The sequence below is a fragment of the Bemisia tabaci genome, chromosome 5, assembly GCF_918797505.1.
Source record: "Bemisia tabaci chromosome 5, PGI_BMITA_v3".
Taxonomy (NCBI): domain Eukaryota; kingdom Metazoa; phylum Arthropoda; class Insecta; order Hemiptera; family Aleyrodidae; genus Bemisia; species Bemisia tabaci.
The window spans coordinates 34,632,755-34,657,280 of NC_092797.1; the positions used below are offsets into that span (position 1 = coordinate 34,632,755).

Consider the following 24,526-nt stretch of genomic DNA (forward strand, 5'->3'; position numbering starts at 1 on the left):
TTAAATCATATCGACGATTCAGTAGGCGTTTTGGGGGTAAAAGGGTTGCTATAAAGTAGCTTGAGTAACTTGAAAGTTCAGTTTTGACATAATTTTAATGTTGATCTCCTATTGTGGCAAAACTCAATGATTGGGAAAGTATTTGAAGCAGTTTTTCTCTTGATATTAAGAGATTTCCAAAATTAAGTACGCTCCAATTTCTTCTTCATAATTGATTTTTCAGGGCAGGTTCCCACGCGTATTTTGGAAGTAGAATTATAATCAAATTATCAAAAATTACTGTAAACTACGAATAAATGTCCATTAACACAATACAGAAATAGTGACAGAAGCTGTCATTTTTGACGGTATACTACGTAGTTTCCCAAAAACTGATCTGCCGACGAATTATTGAAAGGGAATTGAATGCGTTAAAGATCTTTATTTCTGTCATCGGAATAGTAGGAGACGCATTCAAGAGGTTCGCAAATTGAGACAAGGCTGAAAAACTGCTTTAAATTTTAAGACTTTTATTGAATTAGGTTGGTTCGACTTGATCAATTTTCAATGCTTCAGATTGCGAGTAGGTATAATAGGAGTAAATTTTATCTACATGCACTTAACCTTCGGTAGAAGGTTGACCTTCCAAAAGAGGCCAAAATGGCGGAGCGACTGAAGCCGCATGCAATTTATTGCCCGAACCACTGGGAATGACGTCTTCGTCTCGACACTTGACGTCATAGGTTGAATTTACATCGTGGTTGGGTTGACAGGCTCGAAAATACCTCGAAACCTTAATAGTTTTGATGAGACAACGATGCCTGTGTCGACGTGAAACGAGCATGCTTAGAGGCCCTGCAGTTAGGAATGCACACGCAGGTACACACCGCTAGAGAGGGGAAAGAGCCTCGCCAAAAAGTGGTGTTTTTTAGCCCCTTTTTTTATACCCGAGTTGGTCAACCGGACAGTGCTCAAATGAAAGCCTATGGTAAGGCAAACTTCCATGCAAAGTTTCAACTTGAAGTGACCCCTCGTTTAGGCTGTACAGCGTTGCCAATTTTTCATTTTTATGCGCTATACTCAAGGAATACTGGATTCATCATGGTTGAACAGACTAGTATACCCGAGTTGGTCAACGGGACGAGGCTCAAACGAAAGCTTATGGTAAGGCAAACTTCCAGGAAAAGTTTCAACTTGAAGTGAAACCTCGTTTAGGCTGTACAGCGTTGCCAATTTTCCATTTTTATGCGCTATACTCAAGGAATACTGGATTCATCATGGTTGAACAGACTAGTATACCCGAGTTGTTCAACGGGGACAAGGCCTAAACGAAAGCTTATGGTAAGGCAAACTTCCAGGAAAAGTTTCACTTTGAAGTGAAACCTCGTTCAGGCTGTACAGCGTTAAAAATCTCGAAAAAACCCTAATTTTATGTTAAAAAGTTAATAATAAATTGGCAACACTGCCGCGAAAAGTTCACGATGGCCTTTAGTTGCGCTTCTATTCGATCTCAGGGTAGCATTCAGCTCGTAGACCGATGCACTAGTCTGTTTAATTATGATGCACTGGACTATTAGTCCTGAATTCCTTGATTTTAGCACATAAAAATGGAAAATTGGCGACGCTGAACAGCCTAAACGAGGTTTCACTTCAAGTTGAAACTTTGCATGGAAGTTTGCCTTATCATAAGGTTTCTTTTGAGCCTTGTCCCGTTGACCAACTCGGGTATACTAGTCCGTTCAACCATGATGAATCCAGTATTCCTTGAGTATAGCGCATAAAAATGAAAAATTGGCAACGCTGTACAGCCTAAACGAGGTTTCACTTCAAGTTGAAACTTTTCCTGGAAGTTTGCCTTACCATAAGCTTTCGTTTGAGGCCTTGTCCCGTTGACCAACTCGGGTATACTAGTCTGTTCAACCATGATGAATCCAGTATTCCTTGAGTATAGCGCATAAAAATGGAAAATTGGCAACGCTGTACAGCCTAAACGAGGTGTCACTTCAAGTTGAAACTTTTCCTGGAAGTTTGCCTTACCATGAGCTTTCGTTGGAGCCTTGTCCCGTTGACCAACTCGGGTATGCTAGTCTGTTCAACCATGATGAATCCAGTATTCCTTGAGTATAGCGTACAAAAATGAAAAATTGGCAACGCTGTACAGCCTAAACGAGGTTTCACTTCAAGTTGAAACTTTTCCTGGAAGTTTCGAAAGCTTTCGATAGGCTTTCATTTGAGCACCGTCCGATTGACCAACTCGGGTATAAAAAAAAAGGGGCTAAACTCGGCGAGGCTCTTTTCTATCCAAGTGCGAACTAAAAAAGATACGTTAAAAGCCTCGCTTCTTTGCAAATCCCACTACGATTGCCTACTTAGACTTTTGCGTAAAAGCAACAGTATCAAAGCGCAACCGTAAAAACCGCGCAAATTACAAACTATTGTCATGTCACATAGCGACTTGCCTTCAATAGGCTCTTCATCAGTTTCACATTGTAATACGAGCGAAAGAGACACAACACTTCGGAGCCAAACTGATAGTACTAAAATCGTGATACTAGAGTGAGAAGACGCCAAAAGGGGTGTATGCAAAATCGACAAAAATTCCCCCCTCGTGGATGTTGACCAATTTTCAGTATGTAATTCCTCACTATGGGATACGCCTTTTCCCAAAATTTCAAGGCCTGAAATGAATTTCTTTCCGCGTAGCAGCGTTGCCAAGTTGAAAACTGTCGAGTTCCATATCTTTTGAACGAAAATAGATATTGAAGTGCGGTTTGCGCTAAAATTCTTCAAAAACTGCGTTCTTTTGAAATATGTACTCACTTTGATCGTTTAGGTAATTTAAGATTGCAATGATGCCATTTTTTACACTTTCTTAAGGGTCAATTTTTTTTCAACCCTAGTACATCGTCAAATGCCGGATTCTCGATTCGAAAAAAATACTATTCATTGTATTATTCGTACTTTTCCATTTCTTTTGATATATTATAGCTCCCAGGGAAACGATTGGTAACGGAGATATGATCAATCTAAGTTTACGCTCCGCGCGCGCCGACTGGAATCCGGGCGCCGCTCGCCGCTCTGAGTCGTCTGCACACTCCCTTCCTTCAGCTTCACGTGGTCAATCCTACGTATTTTTTTGCGTACTTTCCATTTCTGGCCTTTGAAAGAGGCTCCGATGTATTTTTAGGGGCCTCGCGGTCCATTGTTGCCATTTTTTGCTCGTATTTAGGGTTTTTTCCCTACTTTACTCACAATTCTACTGTAAAACTTAATTTAAACGGAAAACTGTGTGCGTTGAAGGAAAGAACGTAAAGAAAAAATAAAAATTCATGTATACATTTTTCCTTCGTTGCCGAATTTTCGAGAAAAATCGTACCAAAGAGCCAAATATTTGAAAAATTGGATAAATCCCCACGCCATGGTTTATGAAAGTGGGGCACAGCTTTCATATTGACGTACCTACGTAACAGATCTTACCTATCTATACAACATATTAAAAAAGCATAGTTGTATTTGGATTCCCACGATCTGAAAATTGTCCGGGATGTCACATTTTGCGACCTTTTCTTATTTGTAAGGTAGATCTTTTGAATGTTTTTCGACCTTTAGTCATCCTCCATGGGGGTTTATCGTTAGTATTTTTGCTGCCATTTTAGCGGCTCTGGTGCTTGCACTAGAGCTGCTATTCCGGACGGTCCCAGCTGGGGAGTATCATTGGACCATGTTACATTGGAGAGACCGCGCGTTGGTTAATGGGAATCGGCGCCATTTTCGGCTATGTTCCTTGTCATGACTTTATTTTATTGCATATTGTTTTATTGTTAGCCAATGCTATGTTGTGTAGTGTATTTTTGGAATCATGGTGATATAGTCAATAATTCAAAACTTGTCTGTGCTTTAATCTCGTGATGGAAAAAATGTGCTTTACGTTCAAAATTTGAAAATTTGAATTTTAAAGTTTTCGCGGTTAAGGAAGCTCCAACCACTGGGTTGGAGCTTCCTAGTCATATTACTCGATATCAGCTGATAGCAAACAAAGGTTACCAAGGAAACCGTAAACGTCTAATGCCGTCTGCCCACGTAGCAAATGGGAGGCGAAAATGGAAGTCATCAGTGCATCGTTGAGTGTTGACGCCCGATCCCATTTTCAGACATGTTCACACGTTTTGCTTGCAAAGAAAAAAGGCGGCAAATCAATTTTTATTATTGGACCAATGAGTGTTCTCCAATTTGAGTTTGTAAACATCGTGGTTTCTAGGTTAGGTTTTTGGCTGTGTGATAAATGATATTATGCCGTCTTTGATTTTGTTAAAATGACTCGATATATGTTATTTGATAAACGATTGGAGTTTTGATAAAGTAAGTTGATTTGAATTAAAAATTGTGTCCTTAAAAAATGGATGATGAGGTGATTTGGTTAACATGGGCATTTGTGGTACTTGCGGCGTATTGGGAGTTTGTATGGAAACGACGTGGCAGTAGTCCACACTTTTTACAAGAAACTATTTTGTACAAAGTTCTGTACAAATTTTACACTATTTATACAGTAATATAATACAAAAAAATTATGTACTTTATCACAACTCACATAGCTTCAAAACAAGATAGAAAATGATGGATGCTCAGCCCCGACACATCGATGATCGCGAAATTTGCGCGGCCCGCGCAATTTTCACGTTCAACACTCACCGATGCACTGATGACTTCCATTTTCGCCTCCCATTTGCTACGTGGGCAGACGGCACACAACTACCGTGGCCATCGGGGCGATTATTGAAATGACATCGACTCTATGTCGCCGCTTACGACAAGACATATAGCCCTATCTTAACCGTGTAATATATCGCAATTCGATATTCAAAACCATTACCTACAATTTCAGATATAAAAATGCAAATTTTTTGCAGCCTCGCTAAACGACTTATCAACCTTGCATTCCAAAGTTTCTTATCACAGGGCTGTGAAAATATACAATCTAATAAATACAAAATAACCAAATATCTAAAAAGACAAAATTTCAGTTACAGTCAGTTTCAGTCTTTTGTTGCACAAACTATTTATTTGACAAAAAAATAAGATGATCACTCAATTGAAAGAAATTGGCGCCCAATCACAACGACAAGTTAAAAAAAATACTGTGGGAGAAATTTTTTAGGATGCGGACCTCCAAAGAGCCTTCAAAATTAAAAGTATACAACAAGTGATAGTGCCATGCATTCTGCATATCAAGGGCCAATACACATTTATACACCGGCTACGTAAATCTGCTAAGTTACAAAACATGAATCGACAGTTGTCGGATTGTACATCAGTGACAAAATGTGTCTAGGCCCTCATTCTTGACTACAACTACTGTCGCCAGAGCCGCTCTCCGACGCGAATGCGTTGGAGCTTCCTGCTTGTTTTATTTTTCTAATATTGCTGCGCCTCTGATAGAGCTTACGAATAAGAAATATGAGAAATATAACTTTCTTTAGACGAAGCCGATGAAGCTATTAAAAACTTTGAAACAGTTATTCTTTTACCTTCCTGTTTTATTTCTGATAATTTAGATATCTATCTTTTGGTAGATATGTCAAATTTGTTACAGGAGACTTTTTGAATCATACAAATTATGATGGGAAATTTCATCCTTAAACATTGTTCTTAAAAGTAAATCCCCCCCCCCCTCTTGGTCTGCAACATGTCTAGAATTACGAGGAGTTTAGAGTCTTTCGAACATTTTGACAATTTCTTAACCCATTAAGAAATTCTATCATCATAAATTCATTCTCTTGTCTGATCATTACAGTTTGGAATATTTTAGAGATTTCAAAAATGAGGACAGTCGTTTAAATAAATTGACGGAAAGATTGGTTATGATTTGATTATCGAATGTAAGACTTATGAAATTCTTAGATGAAAATCTTCCGAAACTTCGCTGTTTTCAAATTAAAATTGATTAGTAATTCTGATAAAGAGATTTTTCAACTGTCAAATGCTCTAAATAACATTAACTTAATGATTTTAGGCTTACAGTAAAGGAAAGAGGAGTTACATATTTTTCTAACGAATGATAACGCTATGGTCTCGCAGGCAATAATGTGCTTTATAGCTTATCATAATCAGAAACGGTTATTGCTACCCTATTTTCCAACCACTTTACGTAATATTCCATACTTGTTGAAATAATCTCCGAATGTTCGAAGGACTCTACCGACAATTTTACTAAAAGCGCAGAACAATCAAAAACAGAATTTTGATAAGAAGAGGCAACAAATTATTTTTCAACCTAGCGATAAAGTTCTACTTTTGAATGATAATGTCCCAAAAGATAAAAATAAAAAGTTAAGCCGAAAATATGTTGGCCCTTATAACGTTGTGAAAAGGATGAATGATCTGAATTATGTCATCAACATGGAGAAGTTCAATAAAGCAACGGAGGAAGTCGTTCATGTATCCAAATTAAAAAAGTTCTACGAGCCCTTTACGACTTATTCTCTTGAAAAAGACTGAAATTTTTGAGTCATACTTTTTTTCTTAATTCTTCGTTCTACGTGGACTTATTCTCGAGTAAGGATTGTGATAACAAAATACGAAGAAGGGAACTCATTTACGATTTCCGCTATTCAATTTCCGCTTTCAAAGAGTTGCTCTCGTATTTTTAGTTATTGTTACTTCTCTAGCCAACGGGTTCAGTTCTAGTGATTTTTGCCTTAATTTTTTTTTTTTCTCAATTGTTCTTTTTAAAAAATGGGAGTTGCAAGCAACGACGTTAACTCTTCAGTAAACGATTCTAATAATAAATGGTACATTTATACCTTTACGCAAGATTTGATTCAGAATCTTATTTTATTTTTGGTTGTTCTTGCTGCGATAGTATTTTTCTTAGTGAAATGGTGCACAAAATTAAAGGCACATAATCAAGCTGTAAAAACGGAGCTAAAAACTCTACGACGTGCTCGGGGTATGGCTGACATTAATAGTCCAGTCTAAAGAACTGTAAGTCTCCATTTCTTAAAATTTCCTTATAATTTTTTAATGAACTTTTGATTATTCTCTCTCATTTTCTTTTAGCAAATAATTCGCCTTCCCTTTTTATGAATCGGCAACTTTTGTTGCGTTCCACCGTTTTGTGATGACTCTTAAGGGAATTGTTAAGTCAGTAACCCTGCTTCTGGGCTGGTCGTTCGCCCAAAAAAGAGGAACCCGTACAATTCTTTGGCTTTGGAAGGTACCTTCACGGAATAATGACTGTGGTGTTGCGTTGATTTCTTTTCCTGAGTCACATCTATCGTTTGGTTCCCCTCGCTTTTTAGGCGTTGTAAAGTTTTGTAACTTTTACTGGAGCAATTAAGATGAGCATCATTGTCAGAGAACACCGCAAAGTATTGTTACAGTGAATTGCAGCAACTTTAAGGTGATCGAGTTATTTGTTCAAACTAAGTGAATCTGTTCACTATTTTTGTGAAGTGGGATAGTAAAGGCATCCCCTGAAAAACAGACGCAAATGCATATCAACATGGCACCCGATTTCAAGGGATTGCGCGAACGACTGCATTTGTGATCTTCCACGTAAAAATAATGTCAATGGTGAAACTTTAAAGCCTTAGTAATTCGCAATTTAAAAACAAGCGGGAAAGTTCTAATACTGTCGTATTAGAAAAGCGCTCAGGTGTTAGTCAATGTATTTAGTGAAGAAAGGAAGTATAAACTCCGTCGACTTGGCTGGGTAATGGAAATAAAACATCAGCTGATAGCAAACAAAGGTTACTAAAGAAACCGTAAACGCGTTTTTTCGTTTCCCGAAAATGATAGTCACCGTTAAGCTCATCAGGCGCGTTTTTTTTAGGCTTCATTTGAGTTCAACGATCAATTTCGATAAGAATTACTCTACCGCTAAGAAATGTTCTTATAGACAAACGATCGAAACTACCTGCGCATTACGTTAAAAGCGTAAAATACGGTTTTCACAGCTTAATTTATTTTAAAACTGGACCCCCCCCCCCCAAAAAAGCCTACACATCGATGAGCTGGTGAGTGGTGCGCCATTTAAACGAATCAGCACTAGTATACTAGTACTCTAGAGGCAAGTCGAAATCAAAAAGCGCTGCCTATCGGCTGAGCGCTTAATATAAATATCTACAGGGTTATCCAGAAGTCCGGGACCCCCCTTATAACTTTTGAACAAAAAATGCTAGAGATTTGAAATTTGGGGAATGTTCCTAGGTCAAAGGGAACTACTTTTTGGCGTACCTAAAATTTTGGGGGGCGCCCCTCCTGAGGGGGGCGGACCCTAACTTTTTTTTTTCAAATGGGAACCCCTATCTTGTGATACATCATTCGAAAGGGCTTAAAAAAAGAAAACTTTTGGCGCAAACCGATTGTCGATACCTCAATTTTTAACAAAATGGCGGCTCATTCAAAAGTCTGGGCCTCCGCTCATAACTCATGAACAAAAAATGCTAGGGATTCGAAATTTGGGGAATATTCCTAGGTGAAAGGGAACTACTTTTTGGCGTACCCAAATGGCGGCCCCCCTGAGGGGGGGCGGACCCTAACCCTTTTTTTTCAAATAGGAACCCCTATCTTGTGATACATCATTCGAAAGGGCTTGAAAAAAGAAAACTTTTGACGCAAACCGATTGTCGATACCTCAATGACAAATCAGGAAACACGATTTTCAACTGGCTGAGAGCAACGCACAGGAAATCTGACACATTCCGATTTAAACTTATTTTCCCGCCATTTTTCGGCCGCCATCTTGGAAAAGCTCGGGTATTTTGCAAATCCAATATCGTATTTGTTTTTTTCGTGCTCGAAAACCTGTGGAAACCAAGTTTCAAGCGAATACGTCGGTAAATAACCAAAAAACGCATTTCCGCCATTTTGTTAAACGTTGAGGTATCGACAATCGGTTTGCGTCAAAAGTTTTCTTTTTTCAAGCCCTTTCGAATGATGTATCACAAGATAGGGGTTCCTATTTGAAAAAAAGGGTTAGGGTCCGCCCCCCCCTCAGGGGGGCCGCCCCCCAAAATTTTGGGTACGCCAAAAAGTAGTTCTCTTTCACCTAGGAATATTCCCCAAATTTCGAATCCCTAGCATTTTTTGTTCATGAGTTATGAGCGGAGGCCCAGACTTTTGAATTAGCCGCCATTTTTTGGCAGCCATTTTGTTAAGAATTGAGGTATCGACAATCGGTTTGCGCCAAAAGTTTTCTTTTTTAAGCCCTTTCGAATGATGTATCACAAGATAGGGGTTCCCATTTGAAAAAAAAAAGTTAGGGTCCGCCCCCCCTCAGGAGGGGCGCCCCCCAAAATTTTGGGTACGCCAAAAAGTAGTTCCCTTTGACCTAGGAACATTCCCCAAATTTCAAATCTCTAGCATTTTTTGTTCAAAAGTTATAAGGGGGGTCCCGGACTTCTGGATAACCCTGTATGACCTCGTCTTTTACACGCATGGTATCAGATTTATTTTTAAATTTTTGACATGCCCTGCAAACCCAGAGACCAATTTACTTTTTTTTCTCCTCTAAATAAATATTTCATCTAAAATAATTTCTCATATTTCTCGAAAATTTTTTCTCTTTATGTAAATTGGTTTTTAGCTTGGCACCTTGTAATTGGCTTAACTTAAAGTAATGATGTAAGACTATTGTGACTACTTACCTCTTTCTTTACAATTAATGATGTTTATCCTATGTGATAAAACATCACCATGTCTTTGCTTTTTTTTCCAGATCGGAGCATTTCCATGCTGCTGATAGGTCAGTCGTGGATCAACGACTCTGGCAGTAATTCCAGAGGCTACACGGACGCTAGGGTCAATCCAGGGCGTTGTACCCGCGGCTGGCCTACCCGGAGCATTTTCCGGAGGGCTCAGAATGGTAAAAAGAGTAAAATATGACAAAAACCACAGAAATTTTGGTACGGATTTTCCCTCATAAAGTCCATAGGTATTGACGATGTCAGCCATGCCAGGCTCGAGTTTTGAACAAGGGAAAAATTTATTTTTCTCTTGTTCCTTGCTCAAGGTGGCAGCCAATTTTTCTTCCCCCTTTTCCCTAGCCTTCCATGAGTTGGTATAATCCTTCAATGGGGCGTTGAAGAGAGAAAAATTCATTTTTCTCTCTTGGATGCCCCGTTCACGGAGTGCGAAAGGAAGAAATGAAAATCGAAGCGACCTTCTCAATGAAGAATGATATTTTCCTTTTTTTTGTCAAAAGTAACAGTTCAAATTTTTTTTTTTTTTTTTGTAACTTCTGTTTCTCTTTTTTTCCAAGCGTCTAATATGAAATTTTCGATTTGTTATTTTCTTTTTTTGTTCCAGTTCCAGTTTATAATTTCGGCAAATGGCAACAATGAATCGTTAGGCCCTTTAAAATTCATCACAAGCAATTTATACTGCCAAAAATGAAAATTGCAGCAAAAATACAAACGATAAACCCCCATGGAGGATGACTAAAGGTCGAAAAACATTCAAAAGATCTACCTTACACATAAGAAAAGGCCGCAAAATGTGACATCCCGGACAATTTTCAGATCGTGGGAATCCAAATACAACTATGCTTTTTTAATATGTTGTATAGATAGGTAAGATCTGTTACGTAGGTACGTCAATATGAAAGCTGTGCCCCACTTTCATAAACCATGGCGTGGGGATTTATCCAATTTTTCAAATATTTGGCTCTTTGGTACGATTTTTCTCGAAAATTCGGCAACGAAGGAAAAATTTATACATGAATTTTTATTTTTTCTTTACGTTCTTTCCTTCAACGCACACAGTTTTCCGTTTAAATTAAGTTTTACAGTAGAATTGTGAGTAAAGTAGGGAAAAAACCCTAAATACGAGCAAAAAATGGCAACAATGGACCGCGAGGCCCCTAAAAATTCATCGGAGCCTTTTTCAAAGGCCAGAAATGGAAAGTACGCAAAAAAATACGTAGGAATGACCACGTGAAGCTGAAGGAAGGGAGTGTGCAGACGACTCAGAGCGGCGAGCGGCGCCCGGATTCCAGTCGGCGCGCGCGGAGCGTAAACTTAGATTGATCATATCTCCGTTACCAATCGTTTCCCTGGGAGCTATAATACAGGGTGTTCGAAAAGTCCCCTCCCCCCCCTCTAACTTTTGACCTAATTGAGGTAGAGATTTGAAACTTGGAGGGTGTTCCTAGATCAAAGGGAGCTACTTTTTGACCCCCCCCCAAAATTTTGGGGGGCCCCATTTTGGGGGGGTTACGGACCCTAACTTTTAATTTTCAAATGGGAAGACCCCCTTTGTGATACCTCGTTCGAAAGAGCATAAAAAAAGAAAATTTTTCGCGCAAACCGGAAGTCATTATCTCAAACCGTTTCAAAATGGCGGCCGGTCAAAGTTCCAAATGGCCGAAAATTGGCACCTGTGCTATTTGCACATGGATTTGCTTGAAACTCGGTATCTGGGGGTATTTTGGCACGAGAAAAACGAATTTGACGTTAGATTTTCAAAAAAACCCTAATTTTTCAAAATGGCGACCGGTTTAGGCTCAAAGTGGCCGAAAATTTGACAAACTCGATTTTTTTGCCAATGGATTCACCTGAAATTCGGTATCTGGGGTATTTTGACCCGAGAATAACGAATTCAACGTTAGATTTTTAAACAAACCCTAATTTTTCAAAATGGCCGCCGATTAAAGTTCAAAATGGTCAACAATTGGCAACCTCGACTTTTTGCCGATAGATTCGCCTGAAACTCGGTGTTTGAGGGTATCTGGGTGGGAGACAAACGAATTCGACGTTATTTCACCGAGTTTCAGGCGAATCTATCGGCAAAAAGTCGAGGTTGCCAATTGTTGACCATTTTGAACTTTAATCGGCGGCCATTTTGAAAAATTAGGGTTTGTTTAAAAATCTAACGTTGAATTCGTTATTCTCGGGTCAAAATACCCCTAGATACCGAATTTCAGGTGAATCCATTGGCAAAAAAATCGAGTTTGTCAAATTTTCGGCCACTTTGAGCCTAAACCGGTCGCCATTTTGAAAAATTAGGGTTTTTTTGAAAATCTAACGTCAAATTCGTTTTTCTCGTGCCAAAATACCCCCAGATACCGAGTTTCAAGCAAATCCATGTGCAAATAGCACAGGTGCCAATTTTCGGCCATTTGGAACTTTGACCGGCCGCCATTTTGAAACGGTTTGAGATAATGACTTCCGGTTTGCGCGAAAAATTTTCTTTTTTTATGCTCTTTCGAACGAGGTATCACAAAGGGGGTCTTCCCATTTGAAAATTAAAAGTTAGGGTCCGTAACCCCCCCAAAATGGGGCCCCCCAAAATTTTGGGGGGGGGTCAAAAAGTAGCTCCCTTTGATCTAGGAACACCCTCCAAGTTTCAAATCTCTACCTCAATTAGGTCAAAAGTTAGAGGGGGGGGGAGGGGACTTTTCGAACACCCTGTATATCAAAAGAAATGGAAAAGTACGAATAATACAATGAATAGTATTTTTTTCGAATCGAGAATCCGGCATTTGACGATGTACTAGGGTTGAAAAAAAATTGACCCTTAAGAAAGTGTAAAAAATTAAAAATACTACCATAAAAAATAAATTAATTAATATTAATTAATAATCGTTTAGGTAATTTAATTAATATTAAATTACCTAAACGATCAAAGTGAGTACATATTTCAAAAGAACGCAGTTTTTGAAGAATTTTAGCGCAAACCGCACCTCAATATCTATTTTCGTTCAAAAGATATGGAACTCGACAGTTTTCAACTTGGCCACGCTGCTACGCGGAAAGAAATTCATTTCAGGCCTTGAAATTTTGGGAAAAGGCGTATCCCATAGTGAGGAATTACATACTGAAAATTGGTCAACATCCATGAGGGGGGAATTTTTGTCGATTTTGCATACACCCCTTTTATTAGAACGATTGTACCGCCGCCATCATCCTATACGGGTGAGAGCTCACCCAATTGTGTGCGATAAATCTTTAAAAATCTCCCGAGACCGAAAGTGCCTTTTCAGCGTGGTTGCACTTCATAATCCCCCACCCCCTTTTCTAAACGTCCGTCAGACGCGAAATCTCGTAACCCGGTGCTTCGAAAAATTGTTCCGAACAATTTTTCATTAATTTTTTCTGATCCAGAAAATTGGCAACATTGTTATCCGCTATTTAAACCTGTGGAAATGTATCGATTCTGGGAGGGGCCAAGTGCTCCGACAAAAATCAATTATGTAACATAGGTTTAAATGGAGGAAACCCGGTGTTGCCAATTTGTTTGATCAGCTTCTAAATCATCCGAACTGGGTTCTTAAAATTCGCCGATTTTTTACCAATCCCTCTAGACCGCTTGAATCCATTTCAGGAGGGGACTTGACTACGCCCCTGTAAGACGTAGGGCGTAACATGCCCCGTAGGATCCTACGGAGGAACTTAGAAGACGTTAAAGAAGGTAAGGATTGTAAAGCTTCAAAATGACTATATAACTTAAAAAGTCACGCTATTTTTTTAAGCTTTCCATTTCATCCCATACCCATTAGACATTAAGTAGACATGCTCTTCACTAAATAATTGGGGCAGGATCATGCTCACACAAGACCCTAAAGGAGCCTCACTGAGCAAAGTGTTTGAAGCTCACTGCTCACCGTCAGTAAGTAAGTACTAAGGAGTAGCTTCCATAGGGGGAAAAATGTATATGTATATCGACGGTGAAAGTCGGCAATCACATAACTCGTTTGCGGTGTCTGAAAATCTCCGCCTCTACGTCATTTTTTTAAAGGAGAACAAATTGATATTATTGCTTGAAGTTTCTGCAGAATTTTCTTCGCATTGAGAAGAAAAATCATGACAGTTTTAAAGAATTGCCGTTGAGTAGTTTTCCATTTAAAAAATAAAGTATGACAGGAAGTCTGCGACGTCGCAAACCGAGTTATGTGATTGCCGACTTTCACCGTCGATATGTAATGTATATGCGTAGTCGCGCCCTAGGGGCTGCGATTCGTCGCTCCCCTGGAGAAAGGGAGTATCTCGATTTCCACATTAACCCCAGAAAGCACTAAGTTACATGTAAATCAGGGCTCACGTGGAAATTGAGAAACTCCCTACCGTCAGAAAGGCGACGAATTCTGATCCGAGTATAGCTTTGATGACAAATCATCATCTTCGTCAGGAAAGTAAGTACAAAAAGCGGTTACTAATAAGGGCTATTCCTATCAGGTATTCCTTCAGGTAACTTCCAGTTCTACCTGAAGGAGAGTCTTGTCACTGATTTTCAACCTCTAGTTACTGAACAAAGACTACTTGCCAAATAGTGCATTAACATGATTTGTTCCCTCATATCCTACATCAGGTTGTACCTAATGTCTGGGAACCCTTGCCGAAAATTCAATTGACAGCCCCTTGCAAAGAGGAGGGTGCGGGTGGCGCGGTCCACAACCCGAGCCCAGGTAGTTAAGTCAGGCTCTTCGTGAACTAGTGAAACGCGAAGAACCGGAACGAATGTTTTGTCTGAAGTCCTAGTTGAAACCTAACAGGCAGAAAAAGCACCAGTTGAAAATCAGCCCGTTAACAGCCTCTCAACCAGTAGTTGTAAACTGACAAGACACACCAACCTCTAGTTGGACCTTAACAGACAGTCAACTACTAGTTAAATGATTTGACAGGAATGGCCCTTAGAAAAGCTGGACCTTAAATCGTAAGCTTTCAGTGAATATTCGATAAGTACAATCACTGGAGGAGGTGCCGAAAGGTGCGAACCCTCTCGATTGAATCCCCCCCCCCCCGGTGGAAAAGTAATTTTTCACGATTTTCTGGAATGTACTACCTCACCCCTCACCCCGGATCAAAAATTGATCTAGATCACATACTCCTCATTATGATGTATCAAATACTTCATGACCGCTTAGACAAGGTCGAAAACAAACCACCATTTTACTGGTCCCGATAATATTTCCTGGACAGATTTTCTAGGAATTCTGATCAAGGGCGTAGCCCGGGCCTTAATCCCCCCCCCCCCCCCAACTATGCTGCATTTGGCTTCATGATGACAGAGCACACCCCCTTGAAGGATACCTAGATGAACACTTGACCCTGCGCATGCAATTTTTCTAGCTATGCGCTGCGCTGAGAACCGTGGTGGAATGACTGAACTTAGACTAAGAAAAAGGACACAGTGAAGATTTCTTACCTAAATCGGGGATGGAGCTGGAGGGTTCTTCATGGGGTTGATGCTGCTTGATGTGGACCCTTGCAGGAGGCGGGGGTGGCGGCGGCGGGGGGCGCATTATGACCGCGGACCCCCCGGGGGGCGAGCAAGTGGACGACGACACCAGCGGAGGTGCATTCGGAATCCGAAAATCCCCATTACTACCACCGTTGGTAATGACCGACCCGTTCATGCGACCGTGGTGGTTGTGGTTACTCGATTGCGGAGTGATATGGGCACTACTCGGCGAGTGGTGGATCACGCGGATCATCTCACTGTTGGACGATGTCACCGATGACGAAGTCATTGTCGGTTGCACTTCTTGCTTGATTTCACAGATCCGAAACATCGGCACGTTTTCCTCTTTGATATCGCGAATAACCGGAACCATTATCGAGTGAGCCAGACTGACAACCGTTGCATACTACACCAAAACAGAGCCCGGCCCGCAAATCAGCCAAAACGCTACGCCAAAATCAGAGACGCACACAACACTCGCAAATAAGCCGAATAAGACGAAACCGAACGATCCATACTAGCTTGAAAGGGTCAAGCAGAAAGTTGTATTGCACTGATCGACGAGCGGTAGCACCAAAACAAAATCGAAACGAAGGAGAGAATCTGGTTTCTGATCGCGGGGTAATCACTTTCACTAGGACCGAGTCGGTGGAGTAAAAGTAATCCAAATTCCAGGCACTGCACAAGTAAATCCGTTGGGTTTCACGAAAATGTATGGTTGTAGAACGATGAGAACTTTGTCAAATCCAAATTTGATCGAAGCACAAAAATGATAATAAGTGGGTAGATCCGAGAAGTTTAAAAATAAATTGCACTTGGTTACACTAAATTAGGTTCAACGTTAATGATTAATAATTACGATAATAAAAATATTACGAAACTGAAGGGGATTAATTAAGCACGCGATTAGCACGGGGTAAGTAAATATTGATATAAAAAACGATAACAAAAGTTAAATCCAGGAAGGCGATGATAATAGCACAGTTTTCTTATCACTGAATGGAAATGTAAATAAACAAAATCAAATGCTCACTTGGCGGGGTTGGATATTTAATAAAACTAGATCGTAACGGGATTACGACAATTTTAATAAATGCGTACGATGGTAAAAAATCACGAGGGATAAAAATATTATCACCGGAATTATCACTGACGAGGATCGGCGAAACAGCGGCGAGCAGAATATCCAAGCGAGATTCGATTCGAAGTCAAGAACAGACCAAACACAACACCGAATTTGAGAGAAAAGCACTGTGGAGTCGACGAGGGATCTATTGATTGGTTATAAAAGTGTAAAAGAGTCGACGAGACAACAAACTGGGCCGGGAGAAAAAACGAAAACAACGTGCGGCAACCCACTGCCTTCTCCAAAACGTTGCTGTGTTGAGACTGAGGGCAGTTGAATTTCAGCATACTCAGAAAGAGGCAGTGTTGGCCTTGTCCTTGAATACGGCCCATGAACTCGCGCCAGCCGCTGGGTCGCAGAGGGGACCTAGGAGAGGGGAACCTCTGCACTTGCGCTAACGCAATTCGAAAGTAGAAACAAGGCCACTAAACTCTCTCCCTCTCTCTCGCTCCCTCTGCCTCCCTCTCTCCCTCCCTCTATTATGTTACTGGTCTTTCGCCGTCCCGCTCCCGCGCTGCTCCAAGCTGCGTTTTCTGTCGCACCGCGCGTGCTGCTCCCCCGAATGACGCGTGCAAAATCAAAAGACTTATGCCTTCATTTTTTCTTTCCTGGCCCTACAAATGTCCTCGCTGGAATTTTTTTTCTCCCAGATGATACACAGATGTTTTTCTTCTTTTTTGTCTCTTGTTTTCATTTTTTACTCGTCTCATTTTTAATTAGATGTCTGTTCTTTTTTTATTTTATTCGTTTTGCTTGTTCATTAGAAATTCTGAGCAACCCTTAACATTGTTGAACAAGAAAGAGACTCAAAATATGCGTTAAAAGAGAAGATAATCTTTGATGAAGAGTTTTTGGACTTTGTTTTTTTAAGGTTTTGTTTTTGGAGTTCATTTGTTTTCTTTAAAAAAAAAAAAAAAAAAAAAAAAAAAAAAAAACTGTCCTTTTTGACGCAATATTCTACTCAATTTTCAGTTTGGCTAAATCGGCTTATTCGACCCTCCTCCACTCCCTCCCCCTCCACACCAGGAAAATCTATAAACCTCATCGTTTAATTTTCTAAATGTGAACTAAATGATTAGTGGCAAATATGAGATAAGAGATAAGAAAAAATGAGTGATCCAAGCAATTTTTTTTTATTTTAAAATGAAAGAGAGGCTAATGAGAGGAAAGAGAGAACAAAACAAAAAAATCCATTGAAGAAAATATTAAACTAAAATAAAAGCACGAAAAGGAATCATCAGGTTAATACGACAAAAGTTTCCAATTCAAAAAATACGTAGGCAAGCGTTACGTGACGCGTTGAAACTCTTACCCCGTAACGTACGGGTGGCATTGGCTCAGGTCCCACTTTCCGTTACGTATTTTACGAGGCGCTGGCGCCCTTATCTAAATAGTCCCGGGCATCGGGAAATTTTCTATTACTTTCTCAGGGCATGCTGATTTTTTTCTTTTTTAAGGTTTTTAAGCAGCCGGATACGAAATTCCGAGTTTACATTGACCTAACTTTACGCTCTACTCACCTCATTCTGACTTTCATTGGGAGAAAATCGAAAATGATAAGCATCCAAATATCTCGCAAAAAAATGAGGGGAAAAAGAAGAATAAGAAAACAGGTTAACACACCGCTCCACCGATCAGACCTTCGATCCTCCTGGAGTAATCGCGACATCTGAAAGTGATACCACTATTCGACCACACGGGAGCTCGGGTTGCATACACTGATGACTGAAGGCAAACTGACAATGAGGGAAAGTCACCGCTCCCTGTTTTATCCCTGCTTCCTTCCTGCAGCAATCGTGACATCTGAGTTCGATGCTGCTATTCGGCCATTTGGGAGCTCGTGTTCTCTGAAGACAAACTGATAATGAGCTTAAGTCAGATTTACGAAGTTTTTCAAAGTTTTCCCTGTTGATAAAAAATTCCCTGATAGTTCTCAATTTTTTAGGTTTCTAGATGCATTTCGGTGTATTTTAAAAGTATTTCTCGTCAAAGTGTACGTGTTTTATTTTTGAAAATTATGAAGAGAGCCCCTGCACTCTGTCTTCCTGTGGGTATGGATGGAGTGCCCCTAGGAGTGCAGCCATCGAATTGTAAGATATAGAAAGAATCACAGCTGACGGGAGACGGAAAGACAACGATGGAACTTGCGAAATTCTTTTTCAATTTTTCATTTTATTTTTAGTAAACGAAGGAACGGAAAACACTGCCGGTACGTAAAATGCCGTATGAAAGTCTACATTTTTGTAGGTCTTCCGGATGGGCCCTTCTTTATAGCGCTAAGGTTCCCCTGAAATCTCCCGTCACGGGGGTTTCTTGATTAGATATCACATCACGTCAGACAATTCATAAATTTGGCACTGTACACAAGAACTTATTCGATAAGATGGATTAGTTGCTCGGGGTAAAATAACTTTTTTAATATAGTAGGTTGCTCTTTGAAATGGGATATAAACTAACTTAAATTGGTATGATCCAACTAAATACTAAATAAAGGGAGGAAGCTAAATGCACAGTTTAATGCCTAAAATTTTACCGGAAAAAGTGTTATGGTATCGATCATTCAGACTGCATTCTGAAATAAAGAACCACTATTTTTAGCTTATCCATAAAAACACCTGATTGCTGAGGGACATTAATGGCACATTCGTCGCGACGTCCCTAAAATGAGCCAGATTGTAGCCAAGGGACAAAATGGACATCACTTTGCAACAAAGGACTGCTGTTTCTATTTCATCATAGCGACGACGTATGTGACATTAGTCTCCCTGTGCAGTTAGGAACTTTTCATGGGTTCCTTAAGGTTTTCAGTTTCGACCTAGGTGTGAATATCAACGCCACACTCTTCAGTCAGTGAAAATTTCCAGTACGTCACCAGTATCTCTGATTCTCAAGTGAATGCCATAAAATGGATTGTCAAAAGTCAGATTCTAAACAAAGGTGCTGGGGAATTTTTAGCCCGCAGCTGTCAGTGAAACACGGCAAAAATTACTCTAATCCTCACTTTCTGCCACAATGAATCGGACACCTCGCTAAAATTATATTCTCACCGGATTCCACACTAACTTGAACCATTTACGAAGGCGAGCCCCACATCTTTTAATGTTTTTACGCGCCTCCATTAAAGCGCGCGAGAAGGAGAAACGTATAACAAAAAATGATAATAAAAAAATTTAACAATGAATGACTTTCTCGTCCGACAGAAAAGTGAACTTGAAGCGCAAGCTCGAGTGGCGCGACCGGCGAAGGAGAAAAAAAGAAAAAGTTGGCCAAAAAACCAAAGCTCGCAGCTTAAAGATGGCTGTGGGAATAAGTGGGCCTGGAGGGCCTAAGTGTGTGATACAGCGGAGGTGAAAGAACGGGCGAGGAATGGGGAGGGGGGCGTGGGGGCCTGCAACCGTTGATAGCTGCTAAATAGTGATTACGTGAAGACAGCTACTTTTACGAGCACATCATTTACCTTGAGAAATTAGTTAACAGTTGGCATCACTCTTACTCCGCTCCGCTTTGCAGTGAAAGTATTTTGATCAATCTGATTATGCCGGTTGCAACTGGTGCAGCAAGTTTACGTGGGGAGAAGAGGGGGTCTTCTCTCCACCCACTGCCCGAAGGGATCGCCTGTCGGTGGAATGACTGACCTGCCCCTCAGATATTGTCGATCCATTTGACTTTTTACTGGCAAAAAATGTGTGGGGATTTTTTCGCCCTTGAAGATGTGCGGATTTATGGGCAAAACTAGGAGGGGAATCCCGGGAACTCATCTCCCGCTAATGTAAGGAATTTTTGGCGAATAAGCGTCTTTTATCGTTGATAGTTTATCGCAATAAACTTCTCAGCAAGATCAGCCTAAGATTTATCTTGAATCGACTCAATTTTTCAATATTTTCCCAGGCAGGCCTCCTGAACTACTTTGGGGATATGAAGTTACGGGAGTCTCTCCAGGCCAGTGGCGTGGCGTGCTTTGCGATCTATCGATATTTCCCCATTTGAAGCTGTGGTAAATAATCGAGTATTAAGGTGTTCGCTGCGAACACCCTGTTTATCGATACTTTTCCATAGGTTTAAATGACTGATCAATCGATATATCGCAAAGCACACCACGCCGCTGCTCCACGCCCTCAGATGAGGCGCCCTTCTATACCCTCCCCCCTCAAAAAGTTCAAAGTTCTGCCTATATAAGTAGTTTTACTTCACTGCTGTTCCAAATGGAATGAATGAATCAAAATAATATAAGAGCTAAGTCGTATTTTTGGAAACGGTGCTTTTGGAATAGTGTTGAGCGCGAAAATTGTAGCACACTGCACACTGTTAAAAAAAATTAGCTCAGAGCACGACCTATATAAGGAAGTCGCTCGGAAGTCACTCATCGCTCAGGGCCAATTTCCACGGAGTTGAAAATCTCCGACGTAAGTATGGAAATGCTGAGCTAAAGTAACTCAGGCATAAGGACGGGCTGCGTCGCTGGCGACTGCCCTCCCCTTACCCCTGGCATCCGTCTCATACCCCGATCCGTTTCCCCCCTCTCCTCCCCTCGCTCTCCTCCCTCCCTCCTCCTCCCTCCCTCTTCTGCCTTTCCCTTCCACCTGTAACTGCAATGTATGTTCTTTTTTTTTGAAAAGATGTGAAGTTGTACTGCAAATCAAATCATGTTTGAGGAACTTTCGGGCCAATATCCCACAAATTCGGAGCCAAAGTGTTTTTTGAGTTGCAAACACGCGACGGAAAATCAATATTTGTCATAGCTGAACAGCTGTCTCCAGTAATTTCGAAAACGCTTTTAGACAAAGAAAAGTTTTATAGATATTAAGTATTTTGTGAACATAAATTCAGTGTAAGCTTAAAAAATAAATATACACGATAACAGAATTCTAACTTTACTGGACGCCACGCCATACCCATATAATCAGGCTTTGATGCCCAAAAGTATCATACGAGCTAAAAAGAATAAATGACAATTTCGTAGAATTATACTGCAAAATTTTATTCAATACACCTGAGGTTTTTCGGCATACAGTGCCATCTCCAGACGCATAACGAACCTTCACCAAGGAAACTACAGATACTTGACAAGGAAGTACAACTAAAAGCAAATAATACATTAACGGGAGCAACATGATGGTTTTAAATAGGGAATAATCTAAATAAACTACCATGCACATGCAAATCAACAAGCGATAAGGAATGAAGCGATAAAAGAGAAAGAGATACAATTTTGCAGTATAATGGTACGAAATATGTATTTTTCCTCTTAAACCTAGTTTCATAAAACTGCTGCCCTTACCGGCGTTTTCAAAATTCCTGGAGGTAGGCTATTCTACTAGGACGAATTTTTATTTTCCGTCGTGTTAGGAACTCAGCGAACACTTTGGTATGGGATCCATGGGGTATTATCCTGGAAAGCCTTCAAACAAAATTTAATTTGCTGTACACCTTCACGAGTCGCAACTAATCACTGTTCACGCAAAAGCCACTGGCTGGAGACTGACGCCGTCGCAGTCGTGAATTCCAGAATAAGATTGTAACGGTCAATGCGCGTTGATGATGCGCAGAAAATTATAGCTCTGTTTCTTCTTAAGTATCTTAAATCTGAGTGGAAAGTATCTCTCCCGAGCATATAGCTGTCTTTCCTGGAGTGACACATGCTACAAGGAGCTTCCCATGCCAGAGCGAGCTATCTAACTCACCGCAAAATTTTGTCACTCGATGCTCCAGGCAGGATAGCTCCGTAATATTTTACTCAGGCCACTCAGGCCAGAATAATTTTTAACAGTGCAGTCAGAGCAAGCGAGGCTGTATTCATCCTGCATTACGTAAACATCATGAGAAAGCACATTTGACATCGGTAAATAAAAATACTGACAAAGTGTAAAACATGAGAATGTCACCTTCAAAATAGGAAAAAAAAAACTCCCGCGTTATATTTTTACGTCCTGGTGAGACAGGTTTAAAAAAGTCATTCAGCTTGGTAAAAAAAATGCGATTTTCTAAAACACTATTTGAACTCGGTAACTTGCTACGCATTTGTAATTTCATTAATTTTATTGCAAATTTCAGCTCTGTATATTCAGTTTTCGTGAGATTGCTTTGGCGCTCCTCTGATGTCCATCTATGAGAACTGATTAACTTACAAAAATTTAACAGATTTTTAAAATCGTCCAAATAATACGTTCTTACTCTGCACTGCACTATATTTGCGTACCTGCAATAAAACAATTCATTGAGGCAGCTTTCAGGTTCCGGTTTTACCGTTAAAAGAAGATAATGCAGAATAATCCGAACCCCTCGGCGCGGGGCTCCTTCATTTCCGAAAGATACTTCACGCACTGCCGCAACGTTAGTTTAGTTGCTCGATGAAACAAAATTTAACTTTCAAAGACGTAGCGTGTGATTTGCCCAATAGGGTATGGGGAAGGGGTTTGATGAAGGCATCAAATAATGCCGGTAATTTTGAAAAAAAAGGTGTTTCTTCATTTATTTTAGACTTAATTTATCCGCCTAAAACTGGAAAGATTGTATTTATTACATGATTATGGAATGAAAAAATAGAAATTGCGAAATATTTATCGAACGAGACCTGAAGCAAGATTTGAGTTCATATAATAAATGGAGCAACCCTGTCTCAGGACATCAATGAAACGCTTTCCTAATGTCTCTTTCGAAATGCATAATTCCAACTTAGGCCGGAAAAAAACGGACTTTCTCTTTAAAAATTCCGGCGCTGGGTTACCCAATAACTTAATGATTTAATGCCCCAGATTTCAAGTTTCTTTAATGAAATTTGAAAGTGGAAATTCCAAAAATCATAAAAAAAATACCCTTAAATTGACAAAATTGCCCGTGTAAAGGTTCAATGTGATGCAGGGAGATCCCCCCCCCCTTGTAGTGCGTTCTTCAGGCACTGGACCAGAACCACTCTGCCTTCTTCGATAGATTCCCCATGTTTTAGACATTCGTCAATCAAAGTCCTTATTGCCTAAAAAAGATGCAACTGTAGGAAGGCTGTCTTGCCTTGTTCGAGTCTCAAGCTTGCTACCAAACATCGCATTACGTTAGTATGAATGCAGAGAAGAAACCCATGTCCTCTCGAAAATTCTGAATAAATTATTCGGTTCATGAATGCGGTGGAACTGTTGAACAGATCGGGCCGAGTCTGGAACGCGGGAGCCTTGAACTTAGCGTGAACATCTGTGACGAGCTAGGAATGGTGAAAAACACACGAGAATTAAAAGTATAACGAGATGGGCCGGCACATCTGTAGGTCGGATTGAGCCACGGTCCCACAGGCAGTGCGCGACATAATTATACAGCACAGTAATCACAATCATCATGGTATTAACAATGCATTTGTTTGAGTCTCTGAGCAAACTTCATTCTCAGCCATCATATATTGCGCATTCCACTCCCTGTGGAATGGTGATCATGGTGTCAACGATCATTATGCCAACGAAACTTATTTTTGAATCAAAAGTTTGATTTTGGCTGTCATTCCCAACTCTCCTCAATCGAGTATCTTGGCCGTACGGGAAAATCCATCCTAAAAAAATGGTTGCTGATGCCTTATTTTTGAATTTGACTTGCACGTGATTTTGTACTTGTTGTTGACACCATGATTATAGGTCATACTTACTACTAGTTTTAACGATATTTACTGTTTTTTTTTGCAACATTTTACTGCTTGAGCACTCGATGACACCTTTAGATGTAAGTAGGGGGAAGAGAGGGGATTGTTGTCAACCTTTGATGTTTATCTATTGCTACATCTATTACCAATAAACTCAAATTAAAACGATTTCTACAAGTGGAAAGCACAGAATTGGTTTTAAAGCTGAGTAAATACACCAAACCGTGTGATTTGAGTAAAACGCACGGTGATACACGTAAAAAACCCTCTTTTTCCGCCCTTGTGCTTTATCTGCATGCAACGCCTGCCTTGTTTTTTTATTTTATTTATTTTATTTTATTTTATTTTATTTTATTTTATTTTATTTTATTTTATTTTATTTTATTTTATTTTATTTTATTTTATTTTCATCATGGCGGAGCTAATCAGCAGTAAATCTCTAAGTGGCTATACTCGCTCTATAACACTGGGAAAAAAAACACATTGGATCTAGAGTCCAGACTCTTGAAAACATTGACAAGAAAAAATACTCTAGATTCAATCGGATTTTTGGTTGAATCAAAACGAAATCCGCTTAAATTAAGAGGCTTGGTTCTTGATTTAAGCTAAATTCTGGGAGAATC

The 24,526-nt window shown here is 40.1% G+C and overlaps 1 protein-coding gene across 1 annotated transcript in view; it reads right to left on the bottom strand.

Moving 5' to 3' along the window:
* Positions 1 to 16,566, bottom strand: part of Eip75B (Ecdysone-induced protein 75B) — a 222,090-nt gene extending 205,524 nt beyond the window's left edge. Inside the window, exon 1 of the mRNA XM_019052057.2 lies at positions 15,124 to 16,566. Coding sequence (XP_018907602.1) covers positions 15,124 to 15,532 — 409 coding nt within the window. The 5' untranslated portion in view covers positions 15,533 to 16,566. The remainder of the gene's footprint in view (positions 1 to 15,123) is intronic.
* Between the last annotated feature and the right edge of the window lie 7,960 nt (positions 16,567 to 24,526).